Genomic DNA, 22,908 nt, shown 5'->3' on the forward strand with positions numbered 1-22,908 from the left:
ATTAGCCATCATCTCTCTCAGGACCTATTGTGTGGTTCGATGTCAAGTACAGAAGGCAATTAAGAACATTCACCTTCATCACTTCTAATGGCTAATGGCATTTATGCAATAATTTGCCCTTCCAAGTGTACTAGCTGGATATAGACATCTCTCGGGTTAGTACAAAGGTAATCTAACCTGAGTATGTTCAGAATCACTTCCAAAGTGTTTGGGTTAGTTTATTAAGAAATAAAATTTTCTTCCCTTCGATATCGGGTTAACTCAAAATTATGTTATTTTTACATTAACATCAAATATTCCAATAATACTTGTCCAGTTTGCCAGAGTCTCACTGGTAGCTATTCCGTAAGTATTTCAAGGTTCACTCCAGCCAGGAGCCAAGTGCCATTTTGCATCGTAGACTGTGCTTTCCCTCTCACCAGCTAGGCAGGGGTATGAGATAGATATAGGACTTCTCTTTATAACATGCAAAAGGATGAACAAAATGGTCACCCTATAATCCTCTATCTTGTATATATTTTCAAACAATAAAAACACAAACAGTACTTCCAGAAATTGGAATTATTTGAAAAACTAACATTTTATAATATCTTAATAAGGTGAGTTATTAACGAATGATAACAAAAAAAGAGTAGTTCACTATATTCACTGATAAAGTGCCATCAGTTAATAAACCATATAGCAATTTTAATTATAATCCTCTGAACAATAAACGTTACACATAAAGATTAATAACTGAATTTATACTAACTGTATCTACCTAATCTTTAATAACTTTCTGAAATGGTACATGAATACAAAATACCTTTAACAAATTAACACCTATTTCTCTAGCAAATTCTGATCATTTCTTTTTTTCTAATAAACAGGAGTGCTATATTATGAAAGATAATATTTATATGTGATGTGTTCAAATACATTTCCAAAACTTCAGTTAGGCAGATAGCAAAATATCTGAATAACTAATTGCCTTGTAAAAGATTTTTTTTATTTTGAATACTCTCATTCAAGCCTGAAAACCTGCAGTCTCTACCCTGTTTTTGAAATCAGGAGGTTTGAACACACAGAAGCCAGCACACAGCCAGAGAGCCTGAGCAAACAACATTTTAATCACCTACGTCAGTCACACACAATCTTTCTTCGAAGGACCCCTTCTATAGGTAATTTTCCCTTCTACTGAGATCTTAAGCCTATTTCTTCTTGCTCTGTCGTCAGTGGAAACTGAAAATAACTGGTTGCAATCCTCTGTATAACCACCTCTCAGAGAATGAAAGCTCCCTTCTCAGGTGTCCTGTTCTCTTAAACCAAACAATTTCAGTTCATTTAACCTCGCCACACAGGAGTTAGTTTTCAAATGTTTAATTTTGTTAGGATGATTAGAACCCATTCAAAGTTTCCACTGCAAAGTCTCCCTTCAGCTACTAGAAAAGCACACAAACTTCTTGGTTTTACATTTAAGGCCCTTTTAGAGCTGGCCCTTGCCTACCTTTCTAATGTGTCCCCTGCTGCTTCCTGGGGTCTACCCTTCACTTCAGTCTGATTACAACTGCTTGAACATACCATGCAATGTCATACCACTGTGCTTTTGTACATCTTGCTCTCTCTCTAGACCCTCCTCTTTTTTTTTTTTTTTTTCTATCTGCCAAGTGAATACCTACTCAAATTTCAAGACTACTCAACTACCCCCTCCTTTCTGAAGACTCCTCTAAGGAGTAATTGATGCCTTCCTTTGCCATATTCCTTCACTATAAACATTTCAACACAGTAGTTTCTTCCAGTCAGTATGAGCTCTTTCAAGGGAAGAGACCCTGTTTTACTAATTTTTATTATCCACGGTACCTAGGAGCATGCTAGGACATACCAGGGAGGCAATCAATGTTTTCTGAATGAAGACTTCTCTCCACTTGCGTGGGCTATAGAGCAATACTTCTAAATTCAACTCTACTCTTGTTAAGTATGTGTGTGTACATACATATACATATACATTATATATATATATATGTATATATATATATATATATATATATATACATATATATATATATATACAGAGAGACTGACCCCAAAGCCCAGACTCTTCCAGGACACCATATTTGTTGAGAGTTATGTGAGAGTGAATGCCAGAATAAAGTTACAACGTGCCCCTTGGGAAATGAAGCACTATACGTTTATAAGGGGAGACAGGAGCAAAGCGATTATGAATGTAGAAGTACATTCGATGATCCACTGTGGGCTGGACACTAGGGATCAGAGATAAACAATGCATGGTACTTTCAAAGCCTCAGGGAACCCAGAATTTAGGAGACAACACAAAATTATACAGAAAGGAGATGACGTAGGAGAGTAATTTGGTGGTAAATGTCAAGGACTGATATAGTTAAAATGATAACTATGGTACATGTAAACAAAGGCAGAGAACAGACAAATTCAAGACACATTGTGAAGACAAACAGGATTAAGTCACTGAAAAGAAATACTTGGGATGAGGGAAAGGGAAAAATCAAAGACTCCAAAAGTTTTTAGTTCTGGTGATTAAAAGAATGGTTGTATTGTGTCAATGATAAGGAAGCAATAACTCTAGAGTAAGCTGGCTTTGGGAAGGAGGTGGCAGTTCATTTTTTCAACATAAGTGGTAGGTAGCTATGTGGAGCTAATCTATGAGAAGGTGGTCATGGCCATTCCATCCTCTCTGCTTCATTTTATCCTATATGATTTCACCTAATAATGCTTCTTAAACATCCGTATGATCACGTCACTCTCTTCCTTCAAAAATTCCAATGGTTCTCTACAACTCATATAATAAAGTTCACATTTCTAATCAGAACAGTTATTGAGCACAGCCTTTGGATTCAGACAGAACTGGGTTTGAACCTTGACTCTACCATTCACTAGTTGTGTGACCTTGGGCAAGTGACCTAAACAATCTATGTCTCAGCTTTCTCATCCGTAAAATGGGCATTAGATAACACTTGTAGAATTGAATAAGATAATGTATTATCATGACCATGATCATCATCCAGATTAGAAGTGATGAGAGGCTACTTTAGCTTCCCATCTTCACACAGAGTAAGTCATTACCATAACCTAAAAGTCCCTCTGTGGTCTGGTCCCCCATTACCACTGAGATCTTATTTCTAGCTATTATCCCTCAGCAGCCCCCTTCAACCATGCTGGCCTTCATTCAGCTGCTCCTTGAATTCACTAGGCATGTGTCTTACTCAGTGTCTGTGCATGTGCTTTCTCTCTGCCTGGAAGGTTTCGCTTTTACTCACTTGCATGCCTAGTTCCTTCCCATCTTTCAAGATCTATACTCAAAAGTCACTTTCTCATTATGGTCTTTCCTAGCTACTCTATCTAAAATTGCAGTCCACTCTCAAAACACCTCTTACCTCTTTCCCTCTTTTATTTTTCTCCATAGCGATTATCACAAATATACTATGTACCCTATTTATTTACTTATTGTCTGTCTCTCTCTGCTACAATATCAGCTACACAAGTACAGGGTATTTTTTTCTTTTGTCTGCTTTGTTCACTTTCATACACTCAGCAACTAGAACAACGGCTGGCACATAACAGGCACTTAATACATATTTACTGAATGCACGGATGGATGAAGGTTTCCACCCATTTTCTTATGCTCTTCCTGACCTTAAATGCCTTCTTCCTTCATCAGGTGGTAGTAGCCTGTACCTCCTTTAAGGCGGAGGAGAACAAATATTTTTAACCCATCTGTCATGTGCTTACGGGCCAGACACTTTGATAAGTGTTTTATATGGGTCACCTTTTTAAAAAAATCCTCAAAAGAATTCAGTTACTTAGTTATTAACAAGCCCATTTTATAGGTAAGAGACCAGGTTTAGAGTGCTTAAGTAACTTGACCTAGGTAAACAGATAATAAGACCTCGTGCCAGAACACAACATGGTTAACTTATGTACACTGGGTGTCTAATGCATAGTGGACTGAATTAAGTGTCATGGATGATGAAGGTGATGGGAGTTGGGGACCAGGTCATTCAGGGAGAGCGGGGCTAATGATCCTCTCTTAACTTTCCTGAACAGAATTAATAAATTCTGTTTTTATTTTCCCATAGTGCCTTATATATACTCTAGTTACAGGGTTTATTCCACAATATATAATTTTGTTTATGCAAGGAGTCTCATCTACCAAATTGTGAACTCCTTAAGAAAGAGGAATACATCAATTTTGTTCAGTAAATGTTTGTTGAATGAATAAATGCTACAGAGAGGCCAAAGATAATGAGGACTGACTTGATGACTAGAGAAATCTTTGGTGACCTTCAAGCACAGTTTCAATACAGTGCCAGGGGTGCAGACTTAAAAACAATGCACAGCCAGAAAGAGGAGGTAACATGTAAGGTAATTTATTGAAAATATTGATTATGGATAACAAATAACTAGATAATAAAGGGGGCAGCAGAGCTGGCAGCTGGAAAATGGTGAGGCTAGTAAGGAAGGTTATTATAATTATTGGTACCGAATACGTTCAGCATAATTAGGCCTGTGGGGATCAGGCAATGGAAGAAATAAGAATTAAAAATCATGAGAAAGGAAAATGGACGGACACCGACTATTTCACTGGTTCTCAAACCGTGGTCCCTGAACCAGCAGTATCAGCATCACCTGTGAACTTGACAGAAATGCAAATTTGGGGGCCACACACCAAATTGACCGAATTAGAAACTCTGAGGGCAGAGTCCATCAATATGTGATTTAATATACTGGCCAAAAAATTCTGATAGCACCTGCAGGTGATTCTGAGGCATGCTAAAGTTTGAGAACCACTAGACTTCTTTGAAGGAAATTTCCAGGCAAGAAAATGCTTGGCAATTGTCCACAGCTTGCTTGGGCCCTCTCATAATTACTTTCACATATAAAAAGTTGAAGTGCCGATATGATTTCAAAGCTTAGTGTCAATTCAAAACTAGAGAGGAACAGGCTAGCAATCTGTGGCATCTGAAGGACAGAATCACTCTGAATGTTCTTAATTTACATTAAAAATGAGACTGATTTGTATCATAATTTACCATCTACTTATGTAAGAGTAGATGACTCAAACAGTATGTCCCATGCTGTGAAGATTCTAAATACATTGTTCATAAGTCTTTTAAACTGTCCCTCATCCTTCACCCAAAACTGTATTGAAAGTACACTCACATGATGTTGCAGTGTGTCTTGTCTACTCTGTATTTTCAGAGGGATGGACTAGGTAACCCAGGAGATCGTTTACCCCTTCCAACTCTAACTCAAGCTGCAAACTCACTTCTTACTGGCAAATCTGAATTAGTGTTTAAATATTTACTCAAGAATTTTTGAATCAGAATAACAAATGTCAGTTGCAGACATCAGGTTTCAATGCTTTCCCTAAAAAGTCTTGCCTTGCAAATGTATTTCACCAGTCCTAATTTCCGGGCTAATGTGTACTGGCTCTAAGTAGACAAACACCGTGACCCATATGTGAAACAGAGTTTCTTCGCATGAACCTACAGAGATCAGACAACAGCGGGTGAATGTAAAGAGAAAGAGGGCAAAAGGGGGGAAGCATCATCCCTGTCCATGACGCAGGCACATTCTGATACTGCATCTCCAATGTCGGCAACAGCATTTGCGGTGGAAGGCCAAGAATGAGAATGTGTTCCTGCGTTACCACAAACTATGTAGGAACAAAGTTGTGGACCGTATGCCCCCAGCTAAAGAAATCTTACATCCAACTTGCAGAGTGGCCCAGAGAATTCTCAGAATGACTAAACAAGCAAATATTCAGCCAGCTGCCAGAGAATATTCTCTTCCAGAAGAAGCAAGAATGTGCAGGATAAACACCAGGTTTTCTTGCATGAATTGCTGTAGGATGAATATCAGAGATGAAACTGATTTTCATGTAAAGATTGTAAGAAATGCCGTGGTAAGGCAGAGTGGACGTTACTTAAGGAAAATTTTCAGGATGCGTTTAAGCAGGTCTAAGAGTATTAAAACTTCAATGTGATATAATCTAAAATATACAACAAAGTAGTGAATGTAACAAAAAAGAAGTAGACTCAGATTTAGAGAGTAAACTAGTGGTTATCAGTGGGGAGAGGGAAGGGGGAGGAGGGGCAAGATAGGAGTAGAGGATTAAGAGGTACAAATTGTTATGTATCAAATAAGCTACAAGGATATATTGTACAACATGGGGAATATAGCCAATATTTTATAATAACTATAATGGAGTACGACCATTAATTTTTTTTTTAAATTGTGACTCACTATATTGTACACCTGTAACTTACATAATATTGTACAGCAACTATACTTCAATAAAAATTGAAAAAAACTTCAATGTGAGATAAAAGTCCATGTCTCTAGACTGTATCAGAAGGAAGGCCTTTCTAGACACATCCCCTCCTTTTTCCCCTGGTGTTTATACAAATGGCCACATGAAATTCAGCAAACTTATCAACAGGCCCTTTACTCAGGAAAACCCAGAATTGCCTAATCCCTCTGTGTCAAGAAAAGGGTTCTGACGGATAGCAATGCCACATGATCCACATTTACATCGAATTGTCCTTAGAAGGAAAGGAGACAGTGAAATGCAGTGAAGGAATCTGGTTGAATCATTGGAATAAACCCACCTAGATTATCAATACGATCAGATCATTCAACTTCAGTTCTTTTAGCAAAAATTTTCCCTAATCATGGCTCCTATTTTCCCTATTATATTTGTATATTCATGGAACAGTTAATATTTAAGCAATCAGGAATGCTCCAGTGCATATACCAAAACAACTACTACTGCATGCCAGTCTTGGTACAGCACGTGAATTCTAATGTTTGTCTCCTTTATTTAAACAAAATTAAGTTCTGTGCTCTCTGCCAAGGGTTGTTTACAAATTATTGCTTTCTTCAACACCACCACACGCTGCAATAACATTGAGAAAGATAATGTATTTTTAAGGATTGCAATTACCATAAAGACATTAGCTTTACAGCGGAGACCAGACAGGTTTCATACACGCTTTCCTGGCTTTATTTCTAACTCTCACCCAAAATGCTTTTCTGGGTACTACATGACCAGGGCTGACGCTAATTCAGCCAAATGTAATCTAGGGTAGAAAGATGTCTTAATTCTTTATGTAGGCCTGACTGTCCCGTTTTTATGCTCTTGATTTCGGTATTAAGTGGTATTTCTTATAAAAAGGGAACAGATGATATCAACTGTGTAAAAATCAAGCAGTATAAGAGTTTTACACTTGTTAGCATAATTTATGGCAGCAATCTGTGAAAGGAGGGCTTAAACTTGAAACCATGACAACATGAAAATGGCATAAGGATTCATCTCAATTGCACCTCCAGGCCCAGCAGGACAGTGGCGATGTGAGTTTCCCGGAGAGGCAAATTTTGCTTTCCTGTTCTTCCTGCTTCACCTCTCACCATTTCCCCTTCTAGCCCTACTTACGCATTCAGGGAGAATATCTTGCATATGCGTTAGCCTGAAGTAGCCAGCACCAGTGGCAAATCAACAACCATTTTGTCCTTATTTGAGGAAAGGCCAGAAAGACTTAATGAATTATGTCTATACTTTTAAAAAGAAAATCTGGTCTGGCACTTTCAACGGCTCTTAGTTAATCAACTGCCTATAGGAGGCTTACCAAATAGAAGTTCTTCTGAGAATGGTTTCAACAAAATCAAGTTATTCTAAATCGGTATAGAAATAGTTTACAAGCATGAACATCCCTAAGGTCTTCAGTGGTTTCTCTCAGAAATGGTTTAAACATTTAACTAAAACTTGTGACCATTATTGTCATGAGGATTTTACTTAACAAAACTGTTTTATATGCATGAGGTTTGAGAGTGGGTGGAAGAGGTTTTTTTTTTTTTTTTTTTCTGTACATAGCTTTAAAGATTATCACCACCACCAACTGGGTGTATAGAATTGATCTTGCTATCTATATACAGTGTAAATAAATGACATTTGGAGGTGCAACACTAGTGGTTTTAGCTATTTAAGAATAACCTTTAATAAGGCCCAAGATATGTAATTTTGCTAAAGTATAATTAGAATCTGGCATAATTAGAATCTGAGGAGCGGCTACTTAGGGGTGAGTTACATAATTAGCTATGTCCATTCATTTGTTTTCATGACTGTATATTATTCCACCACATGAAAATAATTAATTTTAGTTACAGTCCCGTGTTGACCATTTCCATTATCTAGTTTCCTTTTTTCGGGGGGTGGGGGAGACATTATTACTGATATTCTTATAGATAATGGTGCCGTGAACATTCTTTTATTATAGTAAAATACACATAAAATAAAATTTACCATTTTAAGCATTTTTAAGTATACAGCAAAGTGGTGTTAAGTACATTCAACACTGTACATGCAACCATCACCACTGTCCATCTCCAGAACTTTTTCCCATACTGAAACTGTACCCATTAAACAGTAATTCCCCATCCCCCTCTCCCCTCCCCACCCCCTAGCAACCACTACTCTACTTTCTGTCTCTATTAATTTGTCTATTCTAGGTACCTCAATTAAGTGGAATTATCAATATTTGTCCTAATGTGTCTGGCTTATTACACTTAGCATAATGTCTTCAAGGTTCATCCATGCTGTAGGATATACCAGAATTTCCTTCTTTTTAAAGGCTGAATAATATCCCTTTGTATGTATATACCACATTTTGCTCATCCATTCATCTGTCAGTGGACACTTAGGTTGCTCACACCTTTGGCTATTGTGAATATAATGCTGCCATGAATACTGGTATACAAATATGTGTTCAAGTCTCTGCTTTCAATTCTTTTACGTGTACATCCAGAAGTGGAATGCTGCATCATACAGTAATTCCATGTTTAATTTTTTGAGTAACTACCATACTATTTTCCACAGGGGCTGGACCATTTAACATTCACACAAGTCAATCCACAAGGGTGCCAATTTCTCCATTTCCTCTCTAACACTTTTGTTTTCTGTTTTTTTAGATAATAGCCATCCTAATGGATATGAAGTGGTATCTCATTGTGGTTTTGATTCACATTTCCCTAATGATTAGTGATGTTGAACATATTTTCATGTGCTCATTGGCCATCTTCTTTAGAAAAATGTCTTAAAATCTTTTGCTCATTTTTGAGTTAGGTTGCTTGTGTTTTGTTGTTGTTGTTCAGTTGTAGGAGTTCTTTATGTATTTTGGATATTAATCCTTTATCAGATATGTGATTTACAAATACTTTCTCCCATTCTATGGGTTGTCTTTTTACTCTATTGATAATGATTATTTCTTTACATGTCTACAGAGTGATTATTCTTGTACATGTCTCCAGAGTCCTTATGTAAGCGCTTATCTAGAGAATATACTAGGAGTTGCATTTCTGGTTATTGTATCTTCAGCATTTCTAAATTTTACCAAATTGTTTTCCAAAATAGAGGTACCAAGTTACATTCTCACCAGTAGTTCCCCTTGACACATATTCTTAGTCATACTTGATATTATCAGAATTTTTAAAATTTTGCCCATCTCACAGGTATGAAATGATATGTCCTTATGGTTTAATTGTAGGTGTGAATACAAAATGGTACAGGCATTTTGGAAAACAGTATCTTTTAAAATTAAACCTTACTTTCCATAAGACACAGCACTCCCAGTCCTAGGTATTTACCCAAGATAAAAGAAATTTATGTCCTGTACATGAATATTAAGAGTAGCATTATTTGTAATAGACACAAAGTAGAAACAACCCAAATGCCCATCAACTGATGAATAAAAATGTGGTATATGCATACAGTGGAATATTATTCAGTAATAAAAATGAACTACTGATATATGCCACAATATTATGCTGAGTGAAAGCCACACCAAATACAAAGTAACACAAAAGACTACATTATTGGATGATCTCATTCATATGAAATTCTAGAAAAAAGGTAAAACTATAGTGACCGAAAGCAAATAAGAGGTTGCCTGGAGCTGGGATTGGGGATTGACTGCAAAGGGGCATGAAGAAACTACAGGTTGATAGAACCGTTTCGTGCCTTGATTGCAGTATATACAAATAACAAATTTAATCAGACTGTATACTTAAAAATGAGTCAATTTGACTGTATGTCAATTATATTTTAGTTAAGTTACTTTAAAAAATTACAGGTTAAGTTCAAATCTCTCTTGATTGTGAACATATTTTACTTCTGAAATAATTAACACAACAAACAAACAAAAGACCTACAGAGATGCTTTCAGAAATTGACAAGTACCCAGGCCTTTCTCTATATTTCTCGTATATTTCATGAAAGCTGAAACTTGTAAACATGAAAAGATTTGAATGAACCAGGCTGTGGCTGATGAAAAATCCTTGGAATCATACATCAGCATCTCTCCCCAAATCTTTCAATAGCTTACAACGCTTTTCAACTTCCTTCAGCACAGGTTTCCAAAGTAAAATATTCTGTTTTGATATAAGTATCTAATAAGGAGTTTGCAATTAACATATACACACTACTATATATAAAATAGACAACCGACAAGGACCTACTGTATAGCAGGGGTCCCCAACCCCCGGGCCACAAACTGGTACGGGTCTTTGGCCTGTTAGGAACCGGGCCGCACAGCAGGAGATGAGCGGCGGGCTGGCCAGCAAGCAAAGCTTCATCTGCCGCTCCCCAGGGCTCCCTGTCGCTTGCATTACCCCCCGAACCATCCCCCTCACCCCGCCCCCAGTCTGTGGAAAAACTGTCTTCCACGAAACTGGTCCCTGGTGCCAAAAAGTTTGGGGCTGGTGCTATATAGCACAGCGAACTATACTCAGTATTCTGTAATAATATATATGGGAAAAGAATATGAAAAAGAATATATAAACATATATGTATAACTGAATCACTCTTCTGTACACCTGAAACTAATACAACATTGTAAATCAACTATATTTCAATAAAAATTTAAAAAAAGTATCTAGTTATTTGCTTGTATTTTAAGATTCAGTTCCTTTTTCTAAATAGTGAACTTCTGAATAGCTTATATTTCCTCATACTAAGTTGCTTGGATTCCAAAGAGTGATCCCTCACACAGAGCATTAAACAGTGACTTTCTTCATTCTTATTTATCTGAAAAATCTCAGGACATTCTCTTGTCAAAAGAAATATTACTTGATTTTTTTTTGTCCAATTAGCGAATAAGGAAGGGTAGAGACACATAACAGTCATACAGTGGTACCATTATATTAATGTTTTTGAACAGGTACTGATTAATTTTGTCCAAAATTTTAAAAATAATAAGACCTAATTATAGAAAGCAGGTAGAAACTTATGAAAAGCAGTTTTAAAGATACTCTTACTGTACCATAAAAGGCAAGAGATATTCTGAGAATGCAGATTTAAAAAAAAAAAAAAAAAGATGAAAAAAAATGAATGGCAAGTCTGTGTGCTCGTCCCCATGACAGAAGTCAGGAAAAGCAAAATCTAAGCTTTGGTTTGTGGGAGAGAAGTAAAGCACATGTTGTAAGTAAGGCTGGTATTGTGCTTTTCCTTTCTAAAGAAGAGGGGGGCAGCTTTATAGTATGGGCTATCATATAAATAACAGAGTACTTTGTTATTTTGTAGTTAGTTAACCAGTATTTATAACAACGTAGATCATTTTTCATGTGTGCTATTATATAAAAGCCATCTCCCCCCTGCTCTCCACCCCATTTTCCCCTATTTTCCTCCCTGTCTCTTGTTTTAGTATTACAATGTTCTGTATTTGGCAACTAGCTCATCAGGCCCTCAAGGACTAAAGACATATGTTTTTGTTTTTGTTTTCTGCGGTACGTGGGCCTCTCACTGCCGTGACCTCTCCCGCCGCGGAGCACAGGCTCTGGACGCACAGGCCCAGCGGCCATGGCCCACTGGCCAAGCCGCTCCGCAGCACATGGGACCCTCCTGGACTGGGGCATGAACCCGCGTCCCCTGCATCGGCAGGCGGACTCTCAACCACTGCGCCACCAGGGAAGCCTGAGACATATGTTTTATTTCTCTTTATCCCTGCAAAGCATCTAGCACAAGGCTCCACAGAAAATAATCAATAAATGTGGCCAACTTGCTGCCCAAATACTAGCTAAAATGTATTTATATGTATATAAATACTTCTTAGATTCCCTAAAATTATTAGGGATAATTGGATATTCAGAGTTTTATTTGAATATTAACTGCTTATAAACCCCCTTCCATGGTCATCAGCCCTCCTTCTTAAAGTTCTGCCATGCCTTCATTAGTATGGTTTCATTGGACAGGAAAATCAGTTTGTAAGATAATCACTCACATTCAGTCACAGTAGCCACATTGTTTTGAATAACAGTCTCATATAGGGTCGAAATCCCCTTTGAACAAAGCTTTTATAGAGTAAAAAGGCATTTGTCTTCAAGCTTCCTAATTATATTCACTAAATGCTGTTCATGTTGTCAACTTTCCCCCACTGTGAGAATTACAAAATCAGTCATAAGATTAAACTCAGAAAATGACTAAAGCAATTCACAGAATACTAAGCCAGCTGGGTTCATTTAAATCCTCTATGGAAACAGTCTTTGTGGTGAACCTAGCAAGACCTACAGCTAGTCCCATAAATCATCATTTTTTTGGTCTGCTCCAGTGCTGAAATTATTTATTGCCACTCCTGATATATGGGAGACTCATCAAGAACCAAAAAAAAAGCTTTTTTATAAACTAGAGAATTATTCATCTCTGCCAGCCATACTATCCAATAGAACAGTTAACTATATCCATTATTGTTTAGTCACAATGACTTCAATGAGTATCTTTATGGCACAGTATTAAGTTGACTGTGTTTTTCATATCAATGTAAGAAGATAAAATGTTAAAAATGAAATAAAATACAGATGTATTCGTTGTTTTCGTTTCCTTGAAATGAGTCTGTATTTAATGAGTCATAAACAAAGCCATACATGAGTCCCCTACTGGAAACAAATTACACCCCTCACTATAGTTCTCTATACAAATATATATTGTTGGCTTTTTAAATAATTATTATTGGCAGAAGATAAGGAGCATAATATGGCAACTCATACTTTGCATTTTTAAAAGCTCTTTACAAGTTTGTCAATTTACATGTAAGAAGTATTTAACTCAATCTTATTTCTCTCTGATCATCCAATTCTGAAAACCATTGCTGAAACTTTCTCACTCCTTCATTCTCTCTCTTATTTTGTCTCTCAATCTCTCTCTCCCACTCTCATTCTCTCTCTACACACACACACACACACACACACACACACACACACACACACACACACACTTTTTGACTGGGTCTGGCTTTTAATTCCTTTTTCTCAGTCCTTCCCCTAACATAAAACTTTCAAAAATTGGAATCTCTTCCCTATCAAAAAGATCATGTGTTTGCGTAGGGGAGTACAGTAACTAGGCATAACTAGTCCACAAGGCAAGTGTGTATGTATGTACAATATATATTCATGTTACCCCTCATATCAAGTTATCTAGACTAATGGAAGGCAGATTTAACTGTAACACAGAGGAGTTAAAACCAGGGCTAGCAGCATAGGCATCACAATATTAAGAATTACAGTTAAGAGTCTTGGGTGTGTGTGTGTGTGTGTGTGTGTGTGTGTGTGTGGGTGTGTGTGTGTGTGTGTGTATGTGTTTAGAGGACAGAACATTTTCACATATATAAGTAAAATAGAAAAAAATATTGAGAGGGAAAAAAAATGTTTCCAAAGCAGCCTGTATTGACAAGGAATACTAATCAAGTCTGTATCAGACAAATTACATTTATAAACTACTGTTCTCCAGAGAATTTAATAAACTGAAAATTGGGGGAATATATGTGATAATATCTAAACAGATGCAGTCAAATTCTGAGAAAACAAACAAGTGTTACATTTAAAGTATTAGCTGACTAATTTGTAGCAATGAAGGTAAATTAATGAATATTTCAACTTAGAGAAAAATCTTTAAATAAGCTCATGGAAACTCTGTATTTTTAGAGGGAAGCAGGAAAATAAATGTGTGAGTCTGTTTCTTTTCATCAGAGCTCAAGATTTCAAAAAAGGTATTCTCATAGACATATATTTCATAACTATACCAATTTGAAGTACATCTACAAAATAGGTTAATCCTGTGCCTAACATGATCATATAGTTTTACCCCTGCTGATATAGCAGTCAGTCTTTTCTCCCATCTCAATTCTGTAACATAGGCTACAGAGAATAAGAAAGATACAATGCATCTCCACATTAACATAAATCTGGAAAATGTTGTGACCATTTGGAATAATTGAGATATCTATCTTAGAAGAAAGCACCTCTAAAGACAGAAACACACACTACCTTCATCAAGTTTTCTTTCTACTTAAGGAGTCAATCTGTATGTGCAGACCACTATAGTATAGGGATATAAAGAGACTAGGTACCTTACATCTTAGAAGTGGAAAAAAAGCTGATTTTCAAACTGAAGGACAATCTTCAAAGCATTTGGTAGCGTATTCACGGGATTACAAAATTAGGGAGACGGGCTCACATGTTCCCAACTCTTAGAGGGCTGTATTTTTAAAAAGAGAACCTCAGAAGTAGCCTGTGTTTCCCTCAGATTTTTAAATGGCATGAAGGACACTGGAGGTGAGGACTCTGGATTGGATTTCTGAGCTGGTATCCACACATCTTGATTACTGGAGAAATGAGATGACTGAAGCAATCTTTCAGTATTACCATTTGCCTATGTGCACAAGTCCACATGCACTGATTAATAATATGTGCTTAAGGACATATAATTAATAACATATGGGAATTAAAAGAACTTATGGAGAATTGTTTCTTTAAACAAATAAATTTAGAGTTCTTTACATTTAAACATTTCTGCATTTACTGACTTAAGTAATATTAATGCTTGCTCTTTGAAAATCACAACTTTGGGTATACTGATTTTTGTGAAGAACTACAGGAAACAAAACCCTTGACAGTTATAAAAACTGAATCTAAAATGTCACCACTGACATAGTCACACAAGAGTTGAACATTCATCTTTTCAACACTGAATGGTTCTCAATGATGAGAACCCATTAAGCACAATACAATACAACACAAAGGATTTAAATAAAGGTCGACAATCAAATAAGCTGAACAAAGAAAACCATTTAACATTAAGAATGATATCCTGTCCTTATGTCATTCTATGGTGCTTAGTTATTTCAGAGGTCAACAATGGTGAATGTTCTTGCTTCAACTTAATATAATGAGGCACAGACAAAGCCTTAACTTGAGATGTTTGTGTCTATTGGTCATGAATTATGAACGAATGATATGGTGTATCACTATTTTATGTGGTGACATTTTAAAATGCAAAGTAACATGAGTGACCACCTCTGTACTTTGCTGTAGCTTTAGATCTTATATCACTGATTATAACAGGTGAATCATAGAGATCACCAGCTGAAAACTCTGCTGCAAAGAGCCCACAGGAAGGAAGGCTAAAAGGACCCACAGGGAAAAAAAGGAAAGCTTGGTAAGAGGACCTAACATTCCATCCAACCCTGTTCTTGACAGAGAATCTAATCTTCCCTTACACAGAATTGTTCCAGGACAAATTATCTCCCTCAAAGCAATTTTCTTCCTAGCAAATTATCAATCACATCTCCCCCAAATCCAAATAATGCCATACACCGTCTTATAGGAAAAAGCATATTTGAGTGAAGCAAAAGAGATCATCAAATTCTAAAAACTACCTTGAGCCACTGAAATAATTTGAGTCCCAGGAAAAGTGGGATTCTAACTTTGCCTCCAATACTGAGTGATCCTGGGTAAGCCATCTGTCTGGAGAACAGATGTTCATTTGTAGAAAATATGTATTGAGAAGAGCAGCCAACCCTGCCTCCACAAAACTGATATGGTCTGAGAGCCTGTACATACAAAGCAAGTGATTGCTCTATAATTATGCAGATTATTAGGTGTTATTTTATTACAAATATATAGGTTCCATTACCCGGATACATTAAAATCTATTAGAGGAAGACAAACTTTCTATTAATATTCCTCCAATGACTTATAGTTCAATTTGAATAATAAAAAAGAGAGATTCCTCATTTTACAAGCTACTGGAGAGTCAATAAAGTGCACCTGTGATTTTCCCCATTTTCAGTACTCTGTAAGGGGCAGAGTTGGTTCTGTAATGCTTCCAGGAAATGAGCCACATATGACTAAACCTTCTGTTACAATTTAGCGAGAGGCAGTGTGTTGCAAGGTGTTGGACACAGAAAACCTAGATTTAGGCCCAAACTTGGACATTTACTAGCTTTCTGATCTTGAAAAAAATTGCATAACCTCACTGGGTTTTAGTTTTCTAATTTGCAACATGGCGTTAATAATAATAAACCTCTCTGAATCACAAGGGATACATCTAAACTGTAAAAGCAAAGGCAACCAAGTGTGTAGACTAGTGACCAGGATTTATTGACCTTTGCTAAGGTGCCTTTCAGTATATTCTACAGTGGTTATTTTCAACAATATCTTTGGTTTTAAATTAATAGTCCCATATTTATTTATTAACCCATATTTGAGGGTGAATTTTTGGTTTATATTGATAGCAAATAATACATTTTTATGTTTTTACAACTAAACCATAGCATAGTGTTACACTTACATATTTAATACTTTCACTGGTAAAAATATACACTCTATATCTGTGAGACACTAAATTCACTTAAAAAAATGCTAATACTTATATTGAACACTCACAACAAGTCCTTTTATTTAATCAAATTGCCTACCTTTCATTCAATAGTAATCTATTGAGGGCTTCCTATACAATAGACACTGGAGATAAAATGTAGAATAAAATAATAACCACCCTCCATGAGTTCTGAGTCTTTAGAGAGAAAGAGAGATAAAATAATTAAAGTGCAGTGTGAATAGTCCTACAATAATTATACTCACAGTGTGTAGTAGTAACCAGAGAAGTAGAGCTAAAGGGTAAAAACCAGATGAAGAAGAGTAGCAAAGGACATTATAAAAATGCAAAAGGCAAGCTGTTCCAGTTACATGTTTTTAAAAAAAGGGTGAGAGAGAGAAAGGGTAATCAGGAGGCCAAGACTCTACCTCTAGTTTCATAACTAAAGTGACCAACTGTCCCAGTTTGCCTAGGACTGTCCCAATTTTAGTAGTGAAAGTCCTGAATCCCAGGAAAGCTCTTAGTCCTGGGTAAACCAAAACAGTTGGTCGCTATATCCAGCTTTATGAACCTGACTGTCACCTAGTAAGAAGGTGGCTGTCTGCAATTCAGAAAGTAAGTCCTTACCATATAGCAACCAGGCTAGCATCTTGATCGTGAACTTCCAATCTCCAAGACTATGAGAAAATAAATTTCTGTTTTTTTTTGTTTTTTATGACTTATGTTTTTTTTTAACATCTTTATTGGAGTATAATTGCTTTACAATGGTGTGTTAGTAAATTTCTGTTGTTTAAGCCACCCAGCCTACCGTATTATTTTATGGCAGCACAAGCTGACCAACACACCAACCAAAGTATTTCACTTCTCTAATGGTCAGTTTTCTCATCTGCAGGCTGAAGGGGCTAGATTAGATACTTTCTAATGTTGAGGTTCTAAGTTTAGATAGAGATAATCCACATCATTTCAGCTAAAAACTATTAGATACTGTAAAATTTTTAGAATACTTAGATGTAACTTTTTGCTTAGATCTTCTATAGATTTTTCTCTTGAATTACAAATTTCTAAATTGTGCTTCCATAGACAGCAGTCATTTTCCTTACAAATCACATTTTCTGGTACATTATATTTCACACTGAAACTGAACCTAATTCACTCTACATCTTACAACTTCTCTAGGGGAGATAGATGCCTTCTTTTGTATATTTGGGGAGATATTTGTAATACTCTGCCACTAATACCATGTGATGACCTCTAGGAAATAAGGCCTTTATGTTACATTCACTTTATATAAATGATGAATCTTAGAAAAAAGTAGCAAAATTACATTACTCTATTAACCCTACTAAATTAAAGTTAGATATCTAAAATTTTCTCCACAGTAAAACTAAATGTTTTCTTCAGGTTCTTTGTATGCCATATTTAACATCTGTACAAAAACACATCATTATACCATATCATAATTTGTTATGTCTCTCTGTCCAACTAGAATGACTGGAAAGTCACAGTATGGGTGAAGGAGATATTAACTCAAGGCAGAAAAACAAAGGTTTTTGGCCTTCATAAGTTATAAAATGGGCTGTGAGTGATTAAAAAAAAAAAAAAAAAAGTTACAGAGGCAAGATACTGAAGCTAGGGCTTCCCTGGTGGCGCAGTGGTTGGGAGTCCGCCTGCCGATGCAGGGGACACGGGTTCGTGCCCCGGTCTGGGAAGATCCCACATGCCGCGGAGCGGCTGGGCCCGTGAGCCATGGCCACTGAGCCTGCGCATCCGGAGCCTGTGCTCCACAACGACGGGAGAGGCCACAACAGTGAGGGGCTCCCGTACCGCCAAAAAAAATAAATAAATAAAAAAAGATACTGAAGCTAGTATACAAATTACTCAAAATCTTCTCACAACCTGCCTACCAATGTTATTTGTTTCCAACATACACCCAATATTCCAGGCAGTGTAGTTTTCTAATTCATCTTCAAACACGTCATGATTATTCCTAGTCATATACCATCATTAAAAAGAACTACTACCATTTTTAACACTATAATTCTTCAAAGTACTGTGACAAAGATCGTTTTATTTGACCCTGAAAACAACCCTATGAAAATAAAAAAGGGTCACTGTATATTTCCTCATGTATAGATGAGGAAACAGGTTTGGAGAGAGTAAGTGACTTGGCCATGAAAATTTAGCTAGTGATGGGCAAAATGGAAGCTAAAATGTAAGTTCTAAGGCCAGTGTTCTCCCATCTTGTAAGGTTATGGCTTCTTCCCTTCGTATAACTTAATTATACCTATCCTTCAAGATCCTTCTGTTCTAATTTATGAGTACCACTCACCGCCACGCCCATCACCAAAAATTCCTCCCTCCTGAAGTCCTGCTAATCTGAAAGTAATCTCAATGGCCATTAATTTTTATATTCATTGCTAGAAGTATATTGTGACATTACATAATATTCTGTATGTATATTTCCTGGCTACTCAACTGTATCACAAGCTCCTTGAGCTTTCTGTGTGTCTTCTGTAATGTTTGTATCCCCTGGTATACCGACCATCTGTTTTGTTTTGCCTTTGTTTGTTCAGGCCTGGCTTTTATCCCTTCATCTGCCCCTAACCTTCGGTATCCTCATCCTTGGTAACAGCCTCCTTTAGGGCATGACCAATCATCCATCACAGTAGTCTTGGTAGCACTGTCAATCAAGGTTCTTTGCCCTCCCTTGGACAAAGGGTATTCTGATAATCTACGCCAGGCCAATTGGTCTCTCTTTCTAATTAGAATTTGAATCAAATACAAGGAAAGGAGGAAGAAAATGGAATATACCCCAGAGGCAACTTCCTGGAAAGACTTTCCATTCATTCCTGCTCTCTGCATTCTCAAAGCTGACATAGTTGCTACTCTTTTAAAGGCCAAGTTCTTCAGCCTTTCCTCAGTTTCTGGCTGAGCTCCTTATAAATTCTACTTTTTGCTTAAATCAGGCAGAGTCACTTTCTGTTGCTTGCAAACAAAGATCCTTATCTGATATACCCACAAAGCTTAGTGCCTAGGGAGTGCTAAGTATTTTTAAATGTTTCATTCTTATGTAGATTATATGTTATTACACACTGAAAACATAAACAACAAATGGCCCTGAAGTACAACACTGCTATTGGTTAGAATTTTAATAACCAACAGGCAAGCAGGGGCCAAGCTAACATTGGAAACTCATCTGCATAGAAATGATTTTTATTACAGTTCAGCACCCTGGATTGGTGACTCACAAAGTGATAATACACTGCTGCAAATGAACAAAGTATTTTGTGGTGAGGGTAGTACTTATAGTTATGGTACCCTTTAGTGATATTTGACATTTAAGTTAACCCGTCTGTTTTCCTTTTCTTCCCAAATATTATAGGAGCTAATTGTGACCATCTGAATTTTTAATATTACTTTACTACAAGAAACATCTGATAAGTTTAACTGCTTATGTTGTGGTTCCTTTTTAACTAGGTGAATATTTTAACATAATCTATAGCTTCATGTGAAAAGCAGTAGATTACAGTTTTAAATTCACTGAGAAAAGAAATTATCATTAGAATATTAATTAGATAAATGGTATCATTTTAAAAACATAATCAGTGCCCTGCAAAGAAAGTTCTCTCTGCTATTTTTTTTAACAGCAACAACAACAACAACAAAAAACAAACACTGAGAGAAATCAACCAAGTAATCTTTTACAACATAACTGGAATTTAACACCAATTCTAGCTAATCATACATCAGTAGTTAACTCAGTTTCGAACAGTTTATAAACCTAAGCTAACTATTTCTATGTACTTCAGTAAATTTCTGTCATTTTAGACATTTACATCTACTCAGAATCGTTTGTATTCCAGGAGCATCCTTTTAATCCTAGATATTGTGGGAATATCATACATCTATATGATATTTCTTTCTTAATGACAAGTATTTCCCTGAAGATAAAAATCCTACTGAAAAGTGGGAGAGGGCAGAAGATTTTTAAACATTCACTTCTTTCTCTTTTAGAACATCTATTACTACATGCTAGTATTTCCCATAAGATTATTTTTTATTTTATTTGAAGTTGGCAAAAATCTTTGTGCTGAATCCTTTGAGCATACCTCTAAGTGATAGATGTCAGACCAGCGCTGTGTGGAAGAACTTTTATTTGACAGGTAGATGACAGGAAGAAGCCTCTCTCCAAAATACAAGATGCAACTGTATAATCCTTCTGTGAGATTAATATAATTTTTTGTTCCTATGTGTAAATGACGTATTCATTCTTGCCTCAAAAATATCAGTTCATGTAATTAATTTGATTAGTGTGAAATTAAGACACTTAAAAAAGGTACATATTTGTTCAAATTAGGATAATTTGTTTTAAAAGTCTTTTTTATATGAATTAAATGTGAAATAGGTAACAATACAAATTTCCAATGATATTTTCTCTTAATTTATAATATTTTTGTAATCGCCAACCAAGAACACTTTAAGATTCACTCACTGTGCCTATAGTGTATACTCTAAACAAATAGCATCTTGATAAAAGATGCTTTTACTAGTGTTGAGTATATGATGTGCAATAAAATGAAAAAGTCTTAAATATTTAGTTTATCCTACAAATCGGGGTGTAAGTTATTCTAATTTATTACAAGCATAGCCTTATTCTTGTTGGTATTATCAAATAATTGCACATGTCCCCTAATATCATAAGAAGAGGGACCAAAAATATTTTTTTGACAAAAATCTAGCATGCCAGACCATCTTCCCTATCTTCCTTGCTTTCTTTCCTTATACCCCTCAAAAATAAATCGGGAGTAAACAGATACAATTTCATTATGCATCCTAGTATCTACAAATGTTATTCTTTATGTCTGTCCGGGTGAGAACTACCAGGAGCAAATCATTTTTGATACATATTAAAATGCTAGTCCATGTACATGTAATGCACATCTATTTAATGCATGAATAGAAAAGAAATTTATATCCATTCCTAGATTGGGGATTCTTGTAATAATATACTTCAAGAACTAACCAAGGTTCTGTAATGTTTTCAGAGGTGAAAGAAAAAAAAAAAAGTGAAACAATGCTGAGATGTCAAAGATACATCGCTTGTTTTCAGACTTATTTTTGTCTCCAGCTTTCTTACAGGCCTTCCCCTCAGAGTCTGTTCAGTTTTCTTGTGTAACAGACAGATCTTTTCCTTTAATAAGGTGGTTTGCGCTAACCTAGAAATGGACATATACCATCACTTTTGCACTTGTCTGTTTCTTTGTTTACTTTTCACAAGAATGAAAGCGTAATCAAAACAATAAAACGATTATCACTTGATTTTTAAAAAAACTTTTAGTTAATGCACTAGATACCTAGTATAAGTTTAATAACACAACGCTATTCAACAATAAAGAGTATTATTTTCTTGGAGGAGAAAAAGCAAAGCATATTCAGAAGGCAATTTCTGGCTATGACCTCATTGAATTTAGCTCCTCAAATACTTTTTGGAGAGACATAAAGTAAGTTTGAAGGGACTGAAATACAAGATTGCATCTACTTTATAAAAGCAATTTTTTTTGGACCTAAAAACTCCAGAAAGATTTGATCAGCAAGAGCTGAGTACTATACTACAAAAGAATTTGCAGTCTTTGAGATTTTACTACAGTAAGGTTTTAAAACATCATTTATCTGTTTTAATTTAGATACAATTCACATGCCATAAAATTCATCCTTTTAAAGGATACTTTTTTGGGCTTACGTACTATTGCTATTTAAAGTGACCCCTCTCGTAGATGTAGATGAGATTATTGCTGTAAATTGGCATTATAAAGTGTTATCTTACCTTACAGAGAAAGTTGATCTTAAAACCCAAAGACTGGGCATTTCTTGAGCCTGAGTTCATGTAGTTTCCAACCAAAAGAACTAACTCTAAAAGTCTGTTAAAGCTTTCACTTTTCTTCAGTTCTTCACAGGCCAGAGTTACTGCTATGATGCTTGGTTTGATGTTGTTTACGTGTTCTTCAAATGTGAGCTTGAAAAGAATGCTATTGAGACGAGGACGCAACATTTTCACTGAGCTCATCTGTAAGATAAGGAATGCTGTATAAGAATATATATATAAAGCCCGTTATTTTTCTCTCTAGTGGGGATCATTTTAGAGACAATATTGTAAAACTTCTGAATAAAATGAATTCTCTCTGGGTTTTAACAAATATTATTCTACTTTGTTTTAGACATTTCAAAGGAATATTATTTTCAAAGTTTAAAGA

At 36.0% G+C, this 22,908-nt stretch overlaps 1 protein-coding gene across 5 annotated transcripts in view; it reads right to left on the reverse strand.

Moving 5' to 3' along the window:
• Positions 1-22,908, reverse strand: part of DIAPH2 (diaphanous related formin 2) — an 891,422-nt gene that overhangs the window by 425,560 nt on the left and 442,954 nt on the right. For all 5 annotated transcript variants that reach the window (XM_067724059.1, XM_067724058.1, XM_067724057.1 and 2 more), the window contains one exon: positions 22,482-22,721. In XM_067724059.1, coding sequence (XP_067580160.1) covers positions 22,482-22,721 — 240 coding nt within the window. The remainder of the gene's footprint in view (positions 1-22,481; positions 22,722-22,908) is intronic.

The sequence above is a fragment of the Pseudorca crassidens genome, chromosome X (genome assembly GCF_039906515.1).
Source record: "Pseudorca crassidens isolate mPseCra1 chromosome X, mPseCra1.hap1, whole genome shotgun sequence".
NCBI classification, from domain to species: Eukaryota; Metazoa; Chordata; class Mammalia; order Artiodactyla; family Delphinidae; genus Pseudorca; species Pseudorca crassidens.